Consider the following 17,664-nt stretch of genomic DNA (forward strand, 5'->3'; position numbering starts at 1 on the left):
GCCACATGGGACTGGGAGTGGATTTCACTCCTCCCACCCTGCTTTCTACTACGTATCAGGATTTTTTATTAATTTATTTTGATCTTCCTCAGAGGAATTGGGTGTTGACTGCAGTCAGAGCTGGGGATCTTGGTTGGGATATGCCAGTCCTCCTTATGCTGGGTCTTAAAGCTAGAGGGTCTTGCCCCTCAACTCAGGGTCAGCCCAGTCACTATATTTGGGTTCAGGAAGGAGTTTTCAGATTGGCCAAATTGGTCTGGACTGGGAGAGGTTTTGCCTTCCTCTGTAGCTGAAAGTGTGGTATTTTACCTGGGATCTCTTGAGCATATATTCACCTTTAACAGGAGTGGGGCATTGGCTGCCATGATCCCCCTGCTTTATCTGTGACAGGTTAGGGTGTTATGTCTTGTGTTGAGTCAGGTTTGATGGTAGTTTTACTAAGAAGTTAGATTATGGATTTGCATAGGATGGCTTGGATACAGATGATCCTGCCTCAGGCAGGGGTCTGGACTAGATGACCTATGGAGTTCCCTTCTAGCCCGACTTCTCTAAGATGCTATAATTCCAAGGCTGATGGCTCAGTCTTCGCATCTCCAACAGGCACAGTTTTTAGATCCTTATGTGATACAGTAGTACCTTCTGGCCTTTTCAGTGAGTGCATCTTAGGTTGTAGATATTGCATTGCTTCTTCTGAATCCAACTTTGTTTATATTTTGTATAGTAAATAAAAATACAAAGTTCCTTGGAATGGCTTTGCATAAATGTGATACTTACCCTTTGATCGTGATACCTTAGACATAAGACTAATTGGGCTATGTTTAATATTCCCAACAGGATTATCTCTTTTTTGATATTAGAGACTGGTTCATGACTAAGAACAAGCAGAAGCCTACTGGAACATTTTTAAGTATCCTGCAATTCTCATCAAATAAAATAAACAACCAGAAAAAACAACCTCTTCAAAGTGTCCTCACTATAAAAATAATTGCAATCATCTTAAAGTCCATTAAAGGGAAAGACAAGTTTGTAACAACTTAACATCATAAGACTAAATTATTATTTTATTAATAAACATCTAAAATTGATATTATGGGTTTTTCCCCATGTGGTTAAGGCTTTTGAATGCCACATTGGAAACCTGGTTTATCCTTTGTTCTGACATAAATTTCCTATGTGATGCTTGAAGGATCACATAAAGCAAGCTTTTCATGATTATTAACTTTGTATTCCATATTTTCTGGGTCCTCACCTTGAAACACCTGGGGCCAGATTTCCAGGAGATCTCAGTGCTCCTACCAAGAGCTGATCATTGAACATAAATAATACTACAAAAATGTAAAGTACTTTGAATAATTAGATCCAAGGAATCCCATGGCAGGCACAAACAATTAATACATATTTTTTGGCTTAGTATCTCTGTGTCTTGCTGTCTTCCATCTGTAAAATTAAACATGCCTAAGCATGCCTCTCTGCCTCAGAGGGATGTGGCATGAAACGAAAGTTGTTAAAAATTTTCATTGAGTGCTGCCTATCTTGTGCACTGATTAAGGAATGGATTCAATGGAAGTAATGCTCTGAGAATCCCATAGTTTGGCTGTAGCATAATGAATTCACAAGTGGGGTCAAATCAAGTTAAAATAAAAGATCTTAAAAGTTAGGAAATGCCAAAATTAATTACTTGATTTTTACAATGATAACATTATTTTTGTGTATATTCGTGTGGTATGTACTTACATTGAAAAAATTTTTGCCAATGTTTTAAAATTCTGTATTTTATATACTGTTCAGTCAAGATAAATGAATATAATAGATAAATGTTCTGAAAACAAATTACTGGAAGCACTATATATCTACTGCAGCAAGGGACAAAAGAATTTAAATGGCTTCTAATGCTAAAACAAGATGCAAATACACCTGTTTTCACAGTTTAGCAGCAGATATCTAAGAGTTCATCTGTTTCTGGCTGTCTTCCCACCACTGCCTTCTTCTGGACATTTCCTCCCCCACAAACAAACACAAAAAGTAAGGGGAGGAAGAGGAGGAGGAGAAAGCTAATGTTTGTGTCACACATGTCCTGTCATTGGATTTTTTTTTTACCACCCCAGTCCATGCTAAGTCTTCTGTGCTGGAAATAATTAGGCCCTATGAACAAAGATGAAGCAAAAATCTATACAATTCTGGTTGCCAAAAAATGAAGGCAGAGCTGCCTAATTAAGGTTGCATATGGAACTTTTTTTGGATGAATGGGCTTCCCTTTTTGATAAGCAGCTCAACAGCAGTTATGTCACCAGTCTGCTGTTAATTAAGTGGTGTTCACTGTATGCCTGTACAATTTCATGAAAAAAAAATCTTGGGTAGCAACATCATTTTGTAGGAGCTCTGCAATTAAAAAGAAAAGTCTCTAAAACGTATTTTGTGGGTTCTATTCCAATGGCAATATTGTATTTTCTCCAATATAGTAAGTTCTTTATTTTTACAGAGCAGCACAAAGCATTATAGAAACCTTAATCAGTGAAAGAAGAACAGATGATATAAAGGATAGATGGGAAGGTTAAAGGCTAGATTTGAAGACAAGTGTCTCAGTGGCTTGCAGACAGGAAAGAAAATGGCTTCCAATGATTGGGCAGGATGGGTAAAAAGAGCAAATTACAATCCTGTCCAGTTGCAGGGAACCCATGAGGCATGGAGACCTGGAGAGGTGAATATGAAAACAAAGGACGTCGGCCAAACAATTGTGATTTGTATCCAGAAATAGAGGATGGGAGACAGACCCTCTAGAACCTCGCTCTGCAAATAGCTGAGAAACTTCTCTGTTCCAAAGAGATGAGGTTAAGTCAACAGAACACCTTAAACTTCTTATTTTTTCTCACTGTACACATCAGTAGCATAACTTGGGGAAGGGGACAACCATAGCATCCCTGGGCACTGCCTTTTAGGAAAGGGAAAAAAGGTGGGCTGTGCAAAATAAGTGCTACTGCTGGCAGCACAGCATCCAGAGCTTCTGGATGCTCAGCCGCTACCCAGGGTGCAAAAGTTGTTCTGCTATGCCTCTGGTAGATAAATATAGGTGGTGACTAAGCACTCCCTGGCTGCATCCAGACAAGTATAGCCATCTGCAGTGCCACACACTGCACATTCAGGCATTCTTCATGGTGCTACCTTGCAGCGCTGGAGTGAGGGGAAGATTCTGGGGTCAAAAAAACCTGTTCAGGGAAAAAGGTGGGGCAGCGCATGTGGAGGCAGTGTGTACCGCCCAAAACCGGAACCTGGCTGGTCGGAGTCATGCTTTGGCTGCTGGCCAGGCTCCCAGCTGCAGGAACATTGTGTCTGCAGCTTCCCTGGCTCCCAGGGCCTAAGGTAAAGCTGCTGGGGCCAGCACAGTTGCAGGCCCAAGCTGTCTGCCCAGTGCTGAGTTTCCCTAGTGACTGGACCAGCCCGCCCAAAGCTTCCCCAGTCTCTACTCTGCCACCAGTCTCTTGCAAAGACTATTTACACTAAGGTAATCTAGAGTGGCTTTACTTTAGTGTAACAGAAACTGTGTAACCCAGAGAATCCTGCCCCAGAGAGGCATAACTTTGATTTACATAAGTGCTTAAAACTAGTTTCAGGTGTTAAAGTGTGGACAATTCAAGTGTTAAGAGCTCCAGGACCTGCACAAATTTACCATGTAACAAGGCCCTAAATAATTTACTCAGAGTGGCATAGCTCACTTCCATATTGGATGCAGGGCCAAGTGCAAAATTGTTACTCAATTATAATGATTTATATAGAATAATGAAATGCATATAAAAATGATGCTATTATGATCATTTTCATAGGTTTGTGTTTTCTGTCATGGGTGCATTTTACCCATTAATATGATGGGCAAATTCAAAATAAACTGAATTGTTTGACTGTTTGGCTGGAGCTGAAATAAGCACATACATGTCTAGCATACTTACATTATTGCAATATACAAACAAAGGATACATAGCATAGCTGGAATATATTATCTGAAATGGATTGTTAAGCATAACCCATTTGCAATGAATAGTGATTAACATATGAATAATAAAACATGAGTACAAAAGTGTAATTCACAGTTAACTAGTTGTCCCTGTACTTTGGAGACCTTAAGCACATGGGCTTAGTAAACAAGCAGACAATCCCTTTAGCCCTCTCTTTCTGTTTTGCGGCACACTAGCAAGCTAATAGTTTGTACGGATATTTTTCTGGAATAGTGTTAGTGATTGCTTTTGTTGGTTTGTAAGTAGGGATCTACATAATTCACAATTGTGCAGATTTTGAAGATTCCACAAAATCTGGCATTGCCTGTAAAATCCAGGCAATGCCTGCGTAATCTGTGGAATCTCTGAAGCTTATGGTGGGACTTGCTGAGCACTATAGTAGCTTGCTAGGGTGGGGAAGTGGGGAAAGAGGGGCTGCCTGCTTGATGGGCTGCCAGCAATATGGCTGCTGCCCACACCCCTCACCAGTGATTGGCTGCAAGGTTGCCTGTCATGTGACCTTACCCCTCTCTACCAATCAGCTGCAAGGGATGGGGCTGCATGGAGGACAGCCAATCAGTAGCAATGGGTGGGGACACATGCTAGGCAGCCTCTGCAGCCAGTCAGTGGTGAGGGGTGGGGCTGCTGGGTCCCCGTGACCAATCACAGGTGTGAGGGGGAGGAGGGGTCAGCCATACTCTGCCCACAAAACAGCTACCCGGGCCTACATTCTGCCTGCAAAACCAGGGGGCAACCCCTGTGAATTAGGTAGGGTTCTATTCATAATTTATAATTGTGATATCATAAATATGTGGCTTATCACACCGGGGCTTTGAAATTTAGAAGCCAGAACTGATCTTATTGAATCCAATGGAGGTTTGCTATTTACTTCAGTAGAAGCAAGTTATGGCCAACAGCATCCAATGTATTTGTATATCCTGCAGCTTTTAGAAGTGTCAATATTTGTATTTACTATCTAAAAATTACAGTAATATTTAAACCTCACCTTCTACTAAAAATAGTCATGCTTCTTTTGATGAAAATGATGCCGGTTCCAATCTGTGTCTCTCTTCTCCTAGCCTTGCTTTGCATCCTCGGAAAGACGTCGTAGTTACTGCAAGTGATGACCGCCTCTGGAAGATGTGGGCCTTCCCTAATGGGAACATCATTATGACAGGTGAAGGTCACACCGATTGGCTTTCTGGTTGCTGCTTTCATCCAAGGTTAGTGTAAACAGTACCCTGAACCAGCCCTAATCCTTCCTGGCGAAGTACTTGTTTGCTCTTTCTTCCCTCGCTGGCCTGCTTTGATGATTTTCTATTCTCAGTATAACCCTATGCTCCCTGCTGAATTTCCAAACATGTAGATAAATATACCTTTGGCTTTCACAGTGTTGACTTAAGATTGATTGCTTTTGGTATTTTGTACATCTCAAACTTTGTCCACGTGCCAGAACATCTAACAAGGTGTAATAAGCTTTTCAGGTCTAGTTGTGTTTATTCTGTTTGTGGTCATGCACCATAGCATGCCTGGCATGAATTTTTAGTGACACTGAGCAGTTTATTTTCCTTTTAATAATTTGTTGTGGGTTTTATTTAAAATATTCCAGTTGAGTTAAGGAGCGAGATTGTGAGCTTCCCACTTGCCCTTCATCAAAAGTCAAATCATGACTTGGCAAACAAAAGTGGATGTTCAGAACAGGAAATAATCATATATAAGTTACTGAAATATTCTGATAATTAATTGGATTTGGTGGACATCCCATTGAGAAGTATAATTATTTTACTCTGAGAAAATAGGTTTTTCATCTGGTAGGATTAGAGCTATGTGCCTTAAAAAGATTTTGCAATGGATTTATGGGTTTTCAGTTGTAGTAGGACTCTGTTTTTAACACAGTCAACACCTATTTGAGTCCTCAGCCTAAATTTCATCTTTAAAAAGACCTATTTAGACCCCTGATATTGCATTTAATTAATTAATTGCAACATATCATCTCTACTGTCTTTGGGGGAGAGGAAGAAGGAGACTCAAATTAATTCCAAGGCATTTACTGGCTTAACATATCATCCTTCATCATTCAGTCTAATACACCCACACCAACATCTACACAACTGTAGGCCTAAGTGAAGAAATGTGTTCTCATTTGGGGTGGAATTTTACTATAGGTAAATGTTTACCAGTGTTTTTCTGGATTGATGTGAAACTGTTTACAATGGCAAATGGAATCCTGATCTGCTTTTGTTTAAGCACCCAGAGTGTCCATTCATTATTTTTTTTTATCCTTGGAATTTGGAGTCTATGAGGAGTACAAAATTGGAGCCTAAATATGGTGTCAGTACTTCAGAACACCTACATTTACAGTTATACTGTTAGAAACAATACTCTGTGTTGCAAGACACCCCTGACACTTATGCAGATTTAAAGACATTAAAAACACAGTAAAATCTGTGTAAAAAGAGAAACAGAAAGTTTCCATTTTCTTTAAGGGAGCAGAAATATTTTTTCATTGATTGATAACTTGTGTTGTAGAATTGGTGAGTACACAGGACATTGATATCTGATTTATAGATAAGGAAAAATGATGGCATCCTCTCACCTCTTTACAAACATAAAACTCTTCACTGAGGAAAGAGAGCATAATTAGAAGAACATGCTATCATTTATAAAGCCTCTGGGCATACTAATCAGATTTCAATAATGCATTGTTACCATGACACCCAGTGACTCAGACTCAGAAAAGAATCCTCATTAGTCTTTGACCAGCATACAGTCCTTTCAATAGACTTTCCTGTTTCTCATTCAATTACTGAAATTTAAAATGAGGTGAGGCACATCACTATTTACATGCAATATGAATTTTCTCTTCTTGAATACTTACAGAAATATGAAAAAATTATAATATTTTCCTGATAATTCAAGGCAACTATAAATGGGCAAATGGATGGGCAAATATAATATAAGGGACAGAATGCATTTAATCATAGTATTCATTTTTCAGTTCGGAATTTCTACACATCAGTTGTTACAGAAGGGACATAATCAAGCTAAAATGGAAAAGTTGTACCATTTGTCAGAATTAAGATGTAGAAAGCCACTAATTTATTAACCCAAGGGTTGAAAAGGAGGATATTTTTGTGGCTATACTACTGCCCAATGATGAAAGAAACTGAGTTCAATACCCAGATCTTGCACATATATTGTGCAGGGAGTAGAAATATATGACCTTTTCCTATCTATAAAGCAAACATAATAATAGACTCTTTCTCCCACCCTTTTGGTATATATTCAGATTGTTAAAATTGTATTGTAATATTTTTAGGTCTGACGGAAAGCAGATGTTTTCTGATTTGTTGTGTACCTAGCACTCCTCTTCCATGAATTGCAACCTTGATGTTACATAGAGGCTTGTGTGCTATCAATGACCCCAGGAGGCCCTGCACTCCAGTTTTATACTCCTGGTAGGGTTACCCATGGGGCCAAGGTCAAGAGCTCTCTCATCAACTACAAATTACTCTTCTGAAAATCTGGAAACATGAATAGATTCCTAGTGACCTAAGAGATGCCACAATCATTACCATCTTCAAGAAAGAAGATAGATTGCAGCAATTATCCTGGTTATTGTGGTATTGTGCTCCTGTCCATAGCTGGGAATATCCTCACCCACTTTTTCCTCAATAGATTTGCCTTCCTCATGAGAGGTACTCACTTGCCTCCCTCACTTAGAGGTATAATAGGTATGATTTTTGTTGCTAGCCAACTGCAAGCAAAGTGCCACAAGCAACAGCAAGATCTTTACATGGACTTCATTGACCTGACTATGGTCTTTGATTTATTCAACAGAGACCCATATGGAAGATGCTTATGAGATTCGGATACCTCTTAAAATTTGTTATCACCATCAGACTCCTTCATGATGATATGACAACAGCTGAACTAAGCAATGGCTTGAAAATGCTCCCTTCATTATTAAAATTGGAGTCAAGGAAAGAGTATGATTGCACCAACACTCTTTTCCATCTATGTCTCAGCTATTTTGCATCTCTCTGCTGATTGGCTTCCATCTAGAGTCAGCATCCAATATTGCATGGATGGGAATATCAGTCAGTTATGTTCCAAATCCAGGACAACCAGCACCTCCACTGTTGATTTTCAATATGCTGATGATTGTGTTGTGTATGCCCGTTCAATTGAAGAGTTCCAGGTCACTCTTAGTTGCTTCTGTGAAGTATATAAAGTGCTTGCATTCACTATCAACTTCACAAAAACAAAAACACTTTACCAATCCACCCTAACCCAGGCAGCTGCTCCTTTGCATATTACAACTAGAGGGCCGCTTTCAGTCGTTGCCATCAGCAATGTCTTCAGAACATCCTCCACATCAATTGGAAGGGAAAAAAAATTAACACTAATATTCTAGCTCAAACAAACATCACCAGCACTGAAACCATGTTTATGTGGCACCAGCTTTTTTGGACACGGCATGTCACAAGATTGCCTGACAGCTGACTACTGAAACAGGTTATATACTCCTAACTCACCAATGGTCAACACTGTAGAGGTGGTCAAAAGAAGACAGTCAATGATGCCTTAAAGGCCAGTCTGAAAAAATGTGATATTTATATCAATATTTGGGAGACTTGAGCATTGAATCACTCCCCATGGTACTGTATGGCAAGATATCAATCATTTTGAGCAGACTTGCCTCACTGTGGAGGCAGATAGACTAGAGAGACATAGGAAAAGAGCTGTGATTCTGTATTACCAAAACTTACTCCTTCCTCTTGGAACTGTTTGCCATGTCTGTAGTTAAACATGCAGCTCTTGGACTGGCCTCTTCAGCCATCTCTGGATTCCCCAATGCCTACCTAATTAAAGGAAGACTGTCCTCCTTGCATCAAGGAACTGCTGATGTACCTAGCACAGACAGGTCCCAGCCCAGCTCCTACAACTGTAAGATCGATAATAAGGTGTCTTCAGAACTTATTAAAATCACAGTTCTCCTACATTTTATGGGCTTGATTTTCCTAATTGTTGGCCACTTGATATAACTTGGGCTTTATTTTTAGACTACAATTTTGCTACAAATAGAATGAAAGTCTAGAATTTCTTTGTGACTTTTAAAAAACTCATGACAAGATCAGTTTCAACTACACCTCTATTTAGCATCTAAGTATGACCTTAAAAATGATGAAAAACTAATCAATGGGATTGAAATTAATAAAACACTTCCTTTATAGTCACTTTAAAATCCAAGTCTACATCAGAATACTATGGGACAAATATTACATGGCTTAAGCATAATTAATAACCATACTTCTAACTTTCTACTTTAATTTAATATTTTATGGCAGAAGAAACGAATAGTTTGTTTTTGCGTCCCTTTAGAAATCTTGAACACCTTTACATTTACAGCTTATAAACCAAGAACTGAATCTTTTCTGATATTTAAATCGTTTTTATAAAGATACCACCTGTAATTTATGCAATACCATAATTACATTGACTACAAGATGACCTGAATTTAAGATGACTCTCCCCCAGTAATTGGATTCTATACACATACAATTTACACATGTATTATAATGTTTTATATATAGAATCTAATTATCGGATGATCATCTTAAATTCACCGCCCCCCACCCACTATGACAGGCAGTGGTGGAAGAGGCAATGAGGGGACAGTAATGGGGCAGGTAGTGGGTGGACAGACAGTGGAAAGATAGTAATGGGTTAGGCACTGAGGGCACAGACAGTGAGGGATGCACTGGGCAAAGTGGTATAGCTAGCAATGGGGGAGCAGTAATGGGGCAGACAGTGGGGTGCCAATGGTAAACCCATAAGGAGACAGGCAGTGGAGGGAGCAATGCAGGAGAGGCAGTGTCGGTCATGTGTTAGGGGACAGGCAGTGGGGGAGGCACTCAGCTTGCCCCTGAAACCTGTCCCCCTCACCACTTATACCTGCCCCCCCAAACCTCAGGCCACCCACTCCCCCTTTCTCTGCCTTCCTTCTTCTTTCTCCATGCCACTTCAACCCTCACAGTCTTGGGTCCCCGCCCTCCTTCCTCCCGTCTCCCCTCTGAAGTCAGTCCCCCACCACCAGCCCTCCACCTCCCCCTTACCTTTGCTCTGGCATCAGTAGGCTCCATCCCTGCTGCAGTCTGAGGACACTGAAGATGAGTCCAGCCCTGCTCCATGGCAATGGCATGAACATGACACCACTGCAAGGCTGGGGTGGAGCTGTGCTTTGTGCTCCAGGCTGCAGTTGCAATGGAGCCTGCTGGCATGGAGGAACAATAAAGAGTATGAGGGAAAGATGGGGAGAAGCAGTATGGGGGGATTGGACAATCAGGGCTTGAGGCTGTAGGGGAGGAGTGGCAGGGGGACAGTGGCAATAAGGGCAGGCTGTGGCTGTGGCTGTGGCTGCACTCCAACCCCAACCCTGGATTGGGGCCAGAGCTGGAGCTGCAGCAGCTGCCTGGCCCCCACCATTTCATACTCAATTCTAAGAAGAGGGGCTCCCCAGTGTTAAATGTAGGGGAAAACCTCATCTCTTAATCAAGTAATATGGTAATTGATGCAGCAAATTTCAGTGTTGTGTAATGCTCCCTCCATCATTAACTATTATTTTTTTGCAGAGAGGAACACTAAACATGAACTATTGAGTTAGCTGTGCTTTTGAAAAGTAGGTAATGTAAAAAGAGTATGAAGAAGAAGAGCTTTGAAGAAGATTCTCTATTAATACATAAGTTTTGTGTAGTTTAGTTCTGCTTTCTGCTCTTCCTAGGTTGCCAATGTTTCTTCTGTTTAAAGAAGATTGGTTTTGGTTTCTTTATGAAGGTATATGTGTGACTTCTATCTATGATTTCAAAGCAGTACATAAGAGAATTAAATGCTAAACTCACACTGAGTCTCAATGGGATTTGGGTACCTAATTCTTTTACACCTTTTTGAATGTTTCCATCTAATTGTAAGTGGAATAATTTTTGCATTCATTAATATCAGTAATTCAGATAGATCAAATAGTTTCCCACCACACTGGCACACAGTGGGTAGATAGGAGTGAGTCATCTGTAGTTCAAGAATCGGGTTTGTGGCTGAATGTCATACAACTTTGGACTTGGTGTCCAGTTCTCCTGCTGGGTCTGCAGAGAGGTTCTTAGTCATAACTTGTGCTTTCCCTATATGCATGTACCCCCAAGACAAAATCTACAGGGAGAGCAAAGCTAGCCCTCTGCACTTAGAGGGAACAGAAGGTCTGTGTTGTACTCCACTGTGTGTATCTGAGAGTAGAATTTTGCCTTGAGCTTTTTAAATGAAAAGAAAACTTCAAACACAGCCAGTCATCTACAGAATACAGCAGCTGGGAAGAGGAAGGAAGAGTTGCCTTCTTTTTGAAGTTTAGGTGACAAGTGGTCAAACTTCAAAAAAAACCCCCACTGTGTTTTTTCTCCGAACTGGCTGAACAGCACTTTGCAGATGGATCGGCTGCTTCCAGCGTTCTTTTTTTTAGTGAAATGCCTTAGGGCAAAATTTTAGCTAATCATGAATATGTATAATAAAGGATGGTGGAAATAGAACACCTCCTCCCATAGCCACCCATATAGGCCTCACACAGAATTATGGCATTAGAAGTATGAGAGAATTAGATAAAGTGGGCAGAATGTCTGATGACTTAGGGTGGCCCTGAGTCTAGGATAGTAAACAAGTTGTACCTACTAGCAACCTCTAGAATCACCTAGGAAGCTTAGACTCCACTCTTTAGAAAATCATTGAAAATAGCATACTTTAGGGCATGCATCATATTTTATTGGACTATTAATAACAGTCCTGGATAGTTCCAGAATCAGCCCTCACAACTTACCTGAGGCATATGTTAATGACCAATAAAACTCACAATGGAATGTTTTAATGCTATATTACTTTCTCCTCACATACGGTAATATAATGGTCAGTGACGTTAATTTAGTTATGGATATTAAGAGTGCCCAATCCCTTGAACTTTTTTGTAGCTTTTCACATGCAAAAAATGGGGATTGAGTCTGTAAAATAACCATGAACTTTTGTTTTCAGATCCTCTGAATCTAAAAATAACTATGAATAATAATTTGATATAGTCCTCAATCCCTTGTGTTAAAGGGATTGGTAGAATCCTGTCGAACTAAGAAAAAATTCTATGTAGATAGCTAACAATTGCTGAGGAAGAAAAATGAAGTTTACTCTTTCTGTGTCTTTTGTAGAAAGAACATACCACACCTTTCTCATATTTAATGAAATAGTCTTTTACAGTTTTGAACAACTACACATGGGAATCATCCTTTCAACAGTAAATGAAAGGTGATAGTGGGAAAAAGGTCATGAAAGGCATTGAAAGTAAAGTTGCTTATGTTTGATGTGATAGAAAAGAGGGGCCAATGGCAGTTCATTGACAGCAGACAGAAAGCTATTAGCGCTGATGGGCAGGAAGTTTTGGGAAGACACAACAGCAGGCCATAAAGGAAACAGCTGATAAACGATGCTGTAAGACAGGGCTATTCAACCTACCAGCCATAACTGCCACAGGCCACATTCACAGCAGATTGGGGAAGAAACAGGCAGTATGGCAGAGATAGGGTAGGAAGCAAAAAGCAGAGAAGCAGATGAGGCAGGGAGCACAAAGTAGAAAGCAGAAAGCAGAGGAGCAGCTCAGACAGGGAGCAGAGGGCAGCGAGCAAAAAGAAGAGCAGTGGACCAGGCAGAGGAAAGGGATTGGAGTAACGTTAGGGGAGAATGCAGAGCTAATTTGTGTCATGCTTGCTAAAAATCTTGACCTCCAGTTTGTGAGACCAGGTGACCAAAAAAGGCACTGTGTAACTTATACTACTGAACACAGTGGGTGCATCTACATAAGATGGTACTGCGCAGTTGTTACTGCACATTTATTTAGTACTGCCCTTTGGGCAGGGGGCTGGACTCGATGATCTCCCGAGGTCCCTTCCAGCCCTAATGTCTATGAAATCTATGAAATGCACAGTAACTGGAGTTACTGCACCGTAGTGCTAGCAGACATATTTTAAGTAATGCTACTACACAGTAGCCTAATAATATCACGCAGTAACGTATTAGCAGTGTCTATGGTGTGGTGCACTAGTGTGCATTATTTTTCAGCTACTGTGCAGTCAGTGTCTCATGTAGATGTGCCCTTTGTAGAAGAGTAGAACCAAGGTTGCAGGTTAAATAAGGCAAAGAAAAGATCGCAGAGTACAAGAAAGAGAGGCCTCCATAAGAAACTGGCTGCTGTAGCAGTCATCTAAGATAAATGGGTCCATCTCTCTGCAATGTCAGGAGCTGTAGAGAGTAAGATAAGATGAGGTTGTGAATGACATAAAAGGATGTATTTTAGGCATTCTAGAAACAGGCAGCAAGAAAACTGCAGAAAAATGAGGGATCAGTGTGAGGTTAAGTGTAGAGGTAGTGCTGAGGACAGACACAGGAGACAGAGCAAAGGTTGGTGCAAAAGTTATTGGAGGTTGGAAAAGGGAAGGAGGCATGGGACCTAATTTCTGCTGATGGGGAAGAGGGACATTTGGGCAAAGAAGGACAGAATTATGCAGATTGGTTCAGGAATGTAGAGGGGCAAAGTTAACAGATGAAAAGTAATGAATCCACAGGGGGATGGGGAGAAGAGAAGTAGAAGAAAACAGTTTGATGAAAATCATGGTACCAGTGGTTGCACACCCATCATTGACCTCTAGAGAGGCTTGGGGAAAATTGTAGAGGACAAAGAGTTAGGCTTGACAGGCTGGAATATATCTCTTTAGATTTCAGGATTTCATAGTGAACTTCTGTGCTTTGAGGACCCCATATCTGGTTTGAATATCAAGGTGAATTATAGATAAAAATCACTCCTCCCAGATAAATTTCTTAGCTTTAAATCTGTAGACTCCCTATAGGTTGAACCAGTCTGTAGAGTTTTATTATCAGCGGTTATAGCCACATCAATCTAAATCAGTCTTCTGGGAAATGATAATGCCTGCATACATCAGTGTTTGCTTGGTGAGAAACAGCAACTGGTTGCACAGCAAATCAAACACTCAGTCATCCTGATTCAAAAAACATGCAGGCTTTTCTCTATTTGGTTTGCACAAAGTAACTAATTTTCTTTAATAATAATAACGGCACATGGTTAGTGTAGCAAAAGCAAAGGAAAATGATTGACAATGATTGGGGTTCCTCAGTCATGGTGTCAGTGGGCACACCTACATGTTCATTTGATGTGGCATCAGCTTACTTGTGAATAAATTACTCATAAGTAAACAGTGCCGGGCAGGTGTCTATACATGAGGGAAAGTGGGAGCAGATTCGCTGGCAACTGATCCCACTTCCCAGGGCCCGGCAATGGGTCTTTGCCACCACCAGGGGAAGCTTCAGGCTCTAGCTGAAGCTGCCTGCAGCTGACAAGCATTTTCAAAAGGCAACCCTGCTCACTACTCTCTGGCCAACCACTCCCTTGGCTAGGAGCAGCATGCACAGTGCAGAGGGAGCGCATGGTAATGCTCTCTTTGCTGCCTGTGCCTCCCCATGCTATGGTGGGTCTGGCCCATGGCATTGACAACCAGTGTCTTGGGCTCCTGATGGGCATCACCACCTGGCCCACAGCTGTCTGGGCCCAGCCAGCTCCCCCACATTCAGTGACCACCTGCCAGGCCACTGTGCATTGTCTCAGGGCCACCACCATGGACCTGCTGCCTCGACCCTGCCTGACTGGCCAGACCCCAGCAGGAGCGCCAATGACAGGCTCCAGGATGCCACTACCAGGGCCACTGTTGCCCTCCAGGGCCTCCAGCACCACCACCTCTGGGCCCACTGGGCCAGGCAGGACTGGTGGCTGCACATCATCCAGCATACCTGGGATGATGAGCAGTGGCTGCAGGCCTTCTGCATGACCCGGGTCACCTTGTGGGATCTCCTGAAGCAGGTCCGACCATACCTGGAGCAGCAGAACACCAGCATATGAGCACCACTCCCTGCAGACAAGCATCTGGCACTCACCCTGCTGAAGCTGGCCACACCTGCCAGCCTGCAGTATGTCAGCCACCTGTTTAGTGTAGGCAATGCCATTGCTGGGGAGGCTGTCCTGGAGGTGTGCAGTGCCCTCCAGGACATGCTGGCAGACACTGTGCTCCCAGTGCATGACCCCTTTGAAGTGGTGGTATGTTTCCATGCCCTGGGATTCCCCCAGTGCATCAGGGGCTGCATATGTGTAAATCCACACACTTGCTGCACAGTAAACTATGCTTCTGCATAGTTAAGCATCTTGTGTATACAAACTCAGTATTACTTTAAAAGCTCTGCTGACAGCAAAAATGTTTCTCCCTACTATTTCAATAATTTCTAATATCAATCTTATATAGAATATTTTATTTTCAGGGGAGAATAAAGCAATAGAGGAATTATCCTGCTATTGTATCCTGTTTAATAGCTGGATTTTATGCTAAAAGTACAGTTTTCACTTAATGCATTCTCTATTGCTAGGGAGGCTTTCAGGTCAAGCAGACATTGTCAGACTCATAACTCAAAGACCTACTAAAAGTCATTATAAAGTAAAGTCTTTTAGCTCTAGATAAACAAAATAGCATTCATCTGTATGTAAGCTGTAAATAAGTGCTAGCTTGTGTTACTTGACCTTGATATGTGGGTCTTGTTAATCTTCAAGAGACCATGGAAAACTATAAGAGCAGCCGGAAAACTGCATTTATTTGGAGACAACAGAGGAGTTCAGAAGTCATTTCTTAGAAAATCACTGGGTGCCATCTAGACAACTATAAAGGTCCTATTTATAACAGGCAAGGTCCAGAAACACAATAAGGGACCACCGTATTTCTTTATTTAGTATTGGTTCTTTATTGGTCTTCTAATGATAAAAGGTGACTATTCAAAATGTTTCCCTCTTTGAAGAAGGAAGTTTCTGAGAATTTAAGTAGCCTTGTGATTCATTACCAGTAACTCTGTCACAGGTGCTCTTGGATTTCAGATGGAAAAGCTTACATTGTGATTATTGTCAGCTGCTACTCCAAATTATATTGTCATTCAGAGTTGGAGAAGGTGGGGGTGTGAGGGAAGTAAAAAGAGAGGATGAGCAAGTAATGTCCTGTGCCCTCTGCACAGCTAAATAGAAGAACAAGAAGCCTCACCATCTTCATATGGTTGTAGAGGGGCAATTTATAATAATCACTTCAAAGCTTTAAGGAATGCTGACTGTTCAGACATACTCCCCTTAGGGAACAGAACAAAAAGCAGCAGGAAACAAGACAGATGAATACCCTGTTCCTTCTTCTCTGTCTGTGTGCACAAGAGGATTCTCTATAGTCCTGAGAATGCAGGAACTGCTTTTTAAAAAAATTGTACCCACATAACTGCATGGATAGTCAGGGAGCTTCTTGCTTGTTCTTCCAGCTGAAGTGGTACATTTTCACACTGTAACTTACCCAAGCTTCAGGCTTAAGCTACTGCCTCACCCTTAAGTATTAGCATAAGAGAGGATTTTTAGGGATCATGTTTACTACAGAGTCTCTCAAATGTCAGTGGAAGAAAATCATTCTGTGTTTTGTGACCTTAACAGAGGTTAAGATATGAAGACTTGAATCAGATTTCACTGCCAAAGCAGTCATAGCTTGTTTATCCTTTGTTAAACTATTATTGATACTAAATAAGGAAATATAACATAGCTAATGTGCATTAGTTAGGACTAAATAGCATGTTTATTATAAAGCCAAATTGCATCGAGTAATTTGTAAGATGCTTCAATTCATATATAGCTCAACAAAGCCTTCATTCATCAGATTATACATTAAATATGACAATAATTGGAACCTTTTTTGGATAGCATGATTCATTTTTAGTCACATAACAGGCTTTACAAAACACATTAGATTTGGCAGACTAGACATTTGTTAAGAGGTTTTGGAAAACTGCCCTAGCACAAAAAATGCAACGAAAAACATTTTTTCCCAAGGAAAAAATAGTTTTCAAAAGCCTTTCATACTGAATGCTCTATTTTTCTAGCTACAGACATGTACAACCCACTTAACAATTGACACTGCATTTTGAGTAAACAAAACCTGCATTTTTGAAATAAGCAGTGTTATGTTCCAGTCTTTGACAGATTTTATACTTTAAGACCAAATAATTGGTGTATACACAATGGCTATTCTACAATATATTGAAAGAAAGGAATATCACGTAACAGAATTCTTCAGGTCAAGCAAACCCAACACTTGTACTTTTACTTTGAGGAGGTGGACAGCAAATTCCCTTTGGGATTCCCAATCTCATTAATTTTTGTCAATAAGAAGTCTTTCTCTTGGACAAAGGAATAAATCACATATAAATGAAATATAAAAGATTACACCAGAAGCAGAGCTTTTGCTTAGACTAATCCAATATCTTTGGCGAAACATCTCAATGTCAAAGGCTTTATAAGTATTCTGCAGGATCAGTCTGGCAAAGAAAAATCAATAACCAGGTAATGGATTTGATTAAAATGCATTTTCCCCCACCCTCACCTTGCATCCACTAGCCAAACATTTTTATCCATACTAATCTGTTTCTGGCATATGTAGCTATTTGTTAGCCTCTTTGCTTGCCTAGTATATTAAGTATAATACTGCCTATGTTTGATACATTTACATTTTATATAATG

At 40.8% G+C, this 17,664-nt stretch overlaps 1 protein-coding gene and 1 long non-coding RNA gene across 3 annotated transcripts in view; one reads left to right on the forward strand and one right to left on the reverse strand.

Annotated features, from left to right (window-relative positions):
- LOC109322935 overlaps positions 1-1,445 on the reverse strand; it is a 76,123-nt gene extending 74,678 nt beyond the window's left edge. The window contains exon 1 of the long non-coding RNA XR_002104512.1: positions 1,250-1,445. This is a non-coding gene — a long non-coding RNA (uncharacterized LOC109322935). The remainder of the gene's footprint in view (positions 1-1,249) is intronic.
- Positions 1-17,664, forward strand: part of SPAG16 (sperm associated antigen 16) — a 924,455-nt gene that overhangs the window by 516,062 nt on the left and 390,729 nt on the right. The window contains exon 11 of one of the 2 annotated variants that reach the window (XM_019554226.1): positions 5,066-5,209. The exons of the other annotated variant lie outside the window; for it this stretch is intronic. Within the exon in view, the coding sequence (XP_019409771.1) occupies positions 5,066-5,209 (144 nt within the window). The remainder of the gene's footprint in view (positions 1-5,065; positions 5,210-17,664) is intronic. 2 annotated transcript variants of the gene reach the window in all.

The sequence above is a fragment of the Crocodylus porosus genome, unplaced genomic scaffold, assembly GCF_001723895.1.
Source record: "Crocodylus porosus isolate Cpor-Errol unplaced genomic scaffold, CroPor_comp1, whole genome shotgun sequence".
NCBI lineage: Eukaryota > Metazoa > Chordata > Crocodylia > Crocodylidae > Crocodylus > Crocodylus porosus.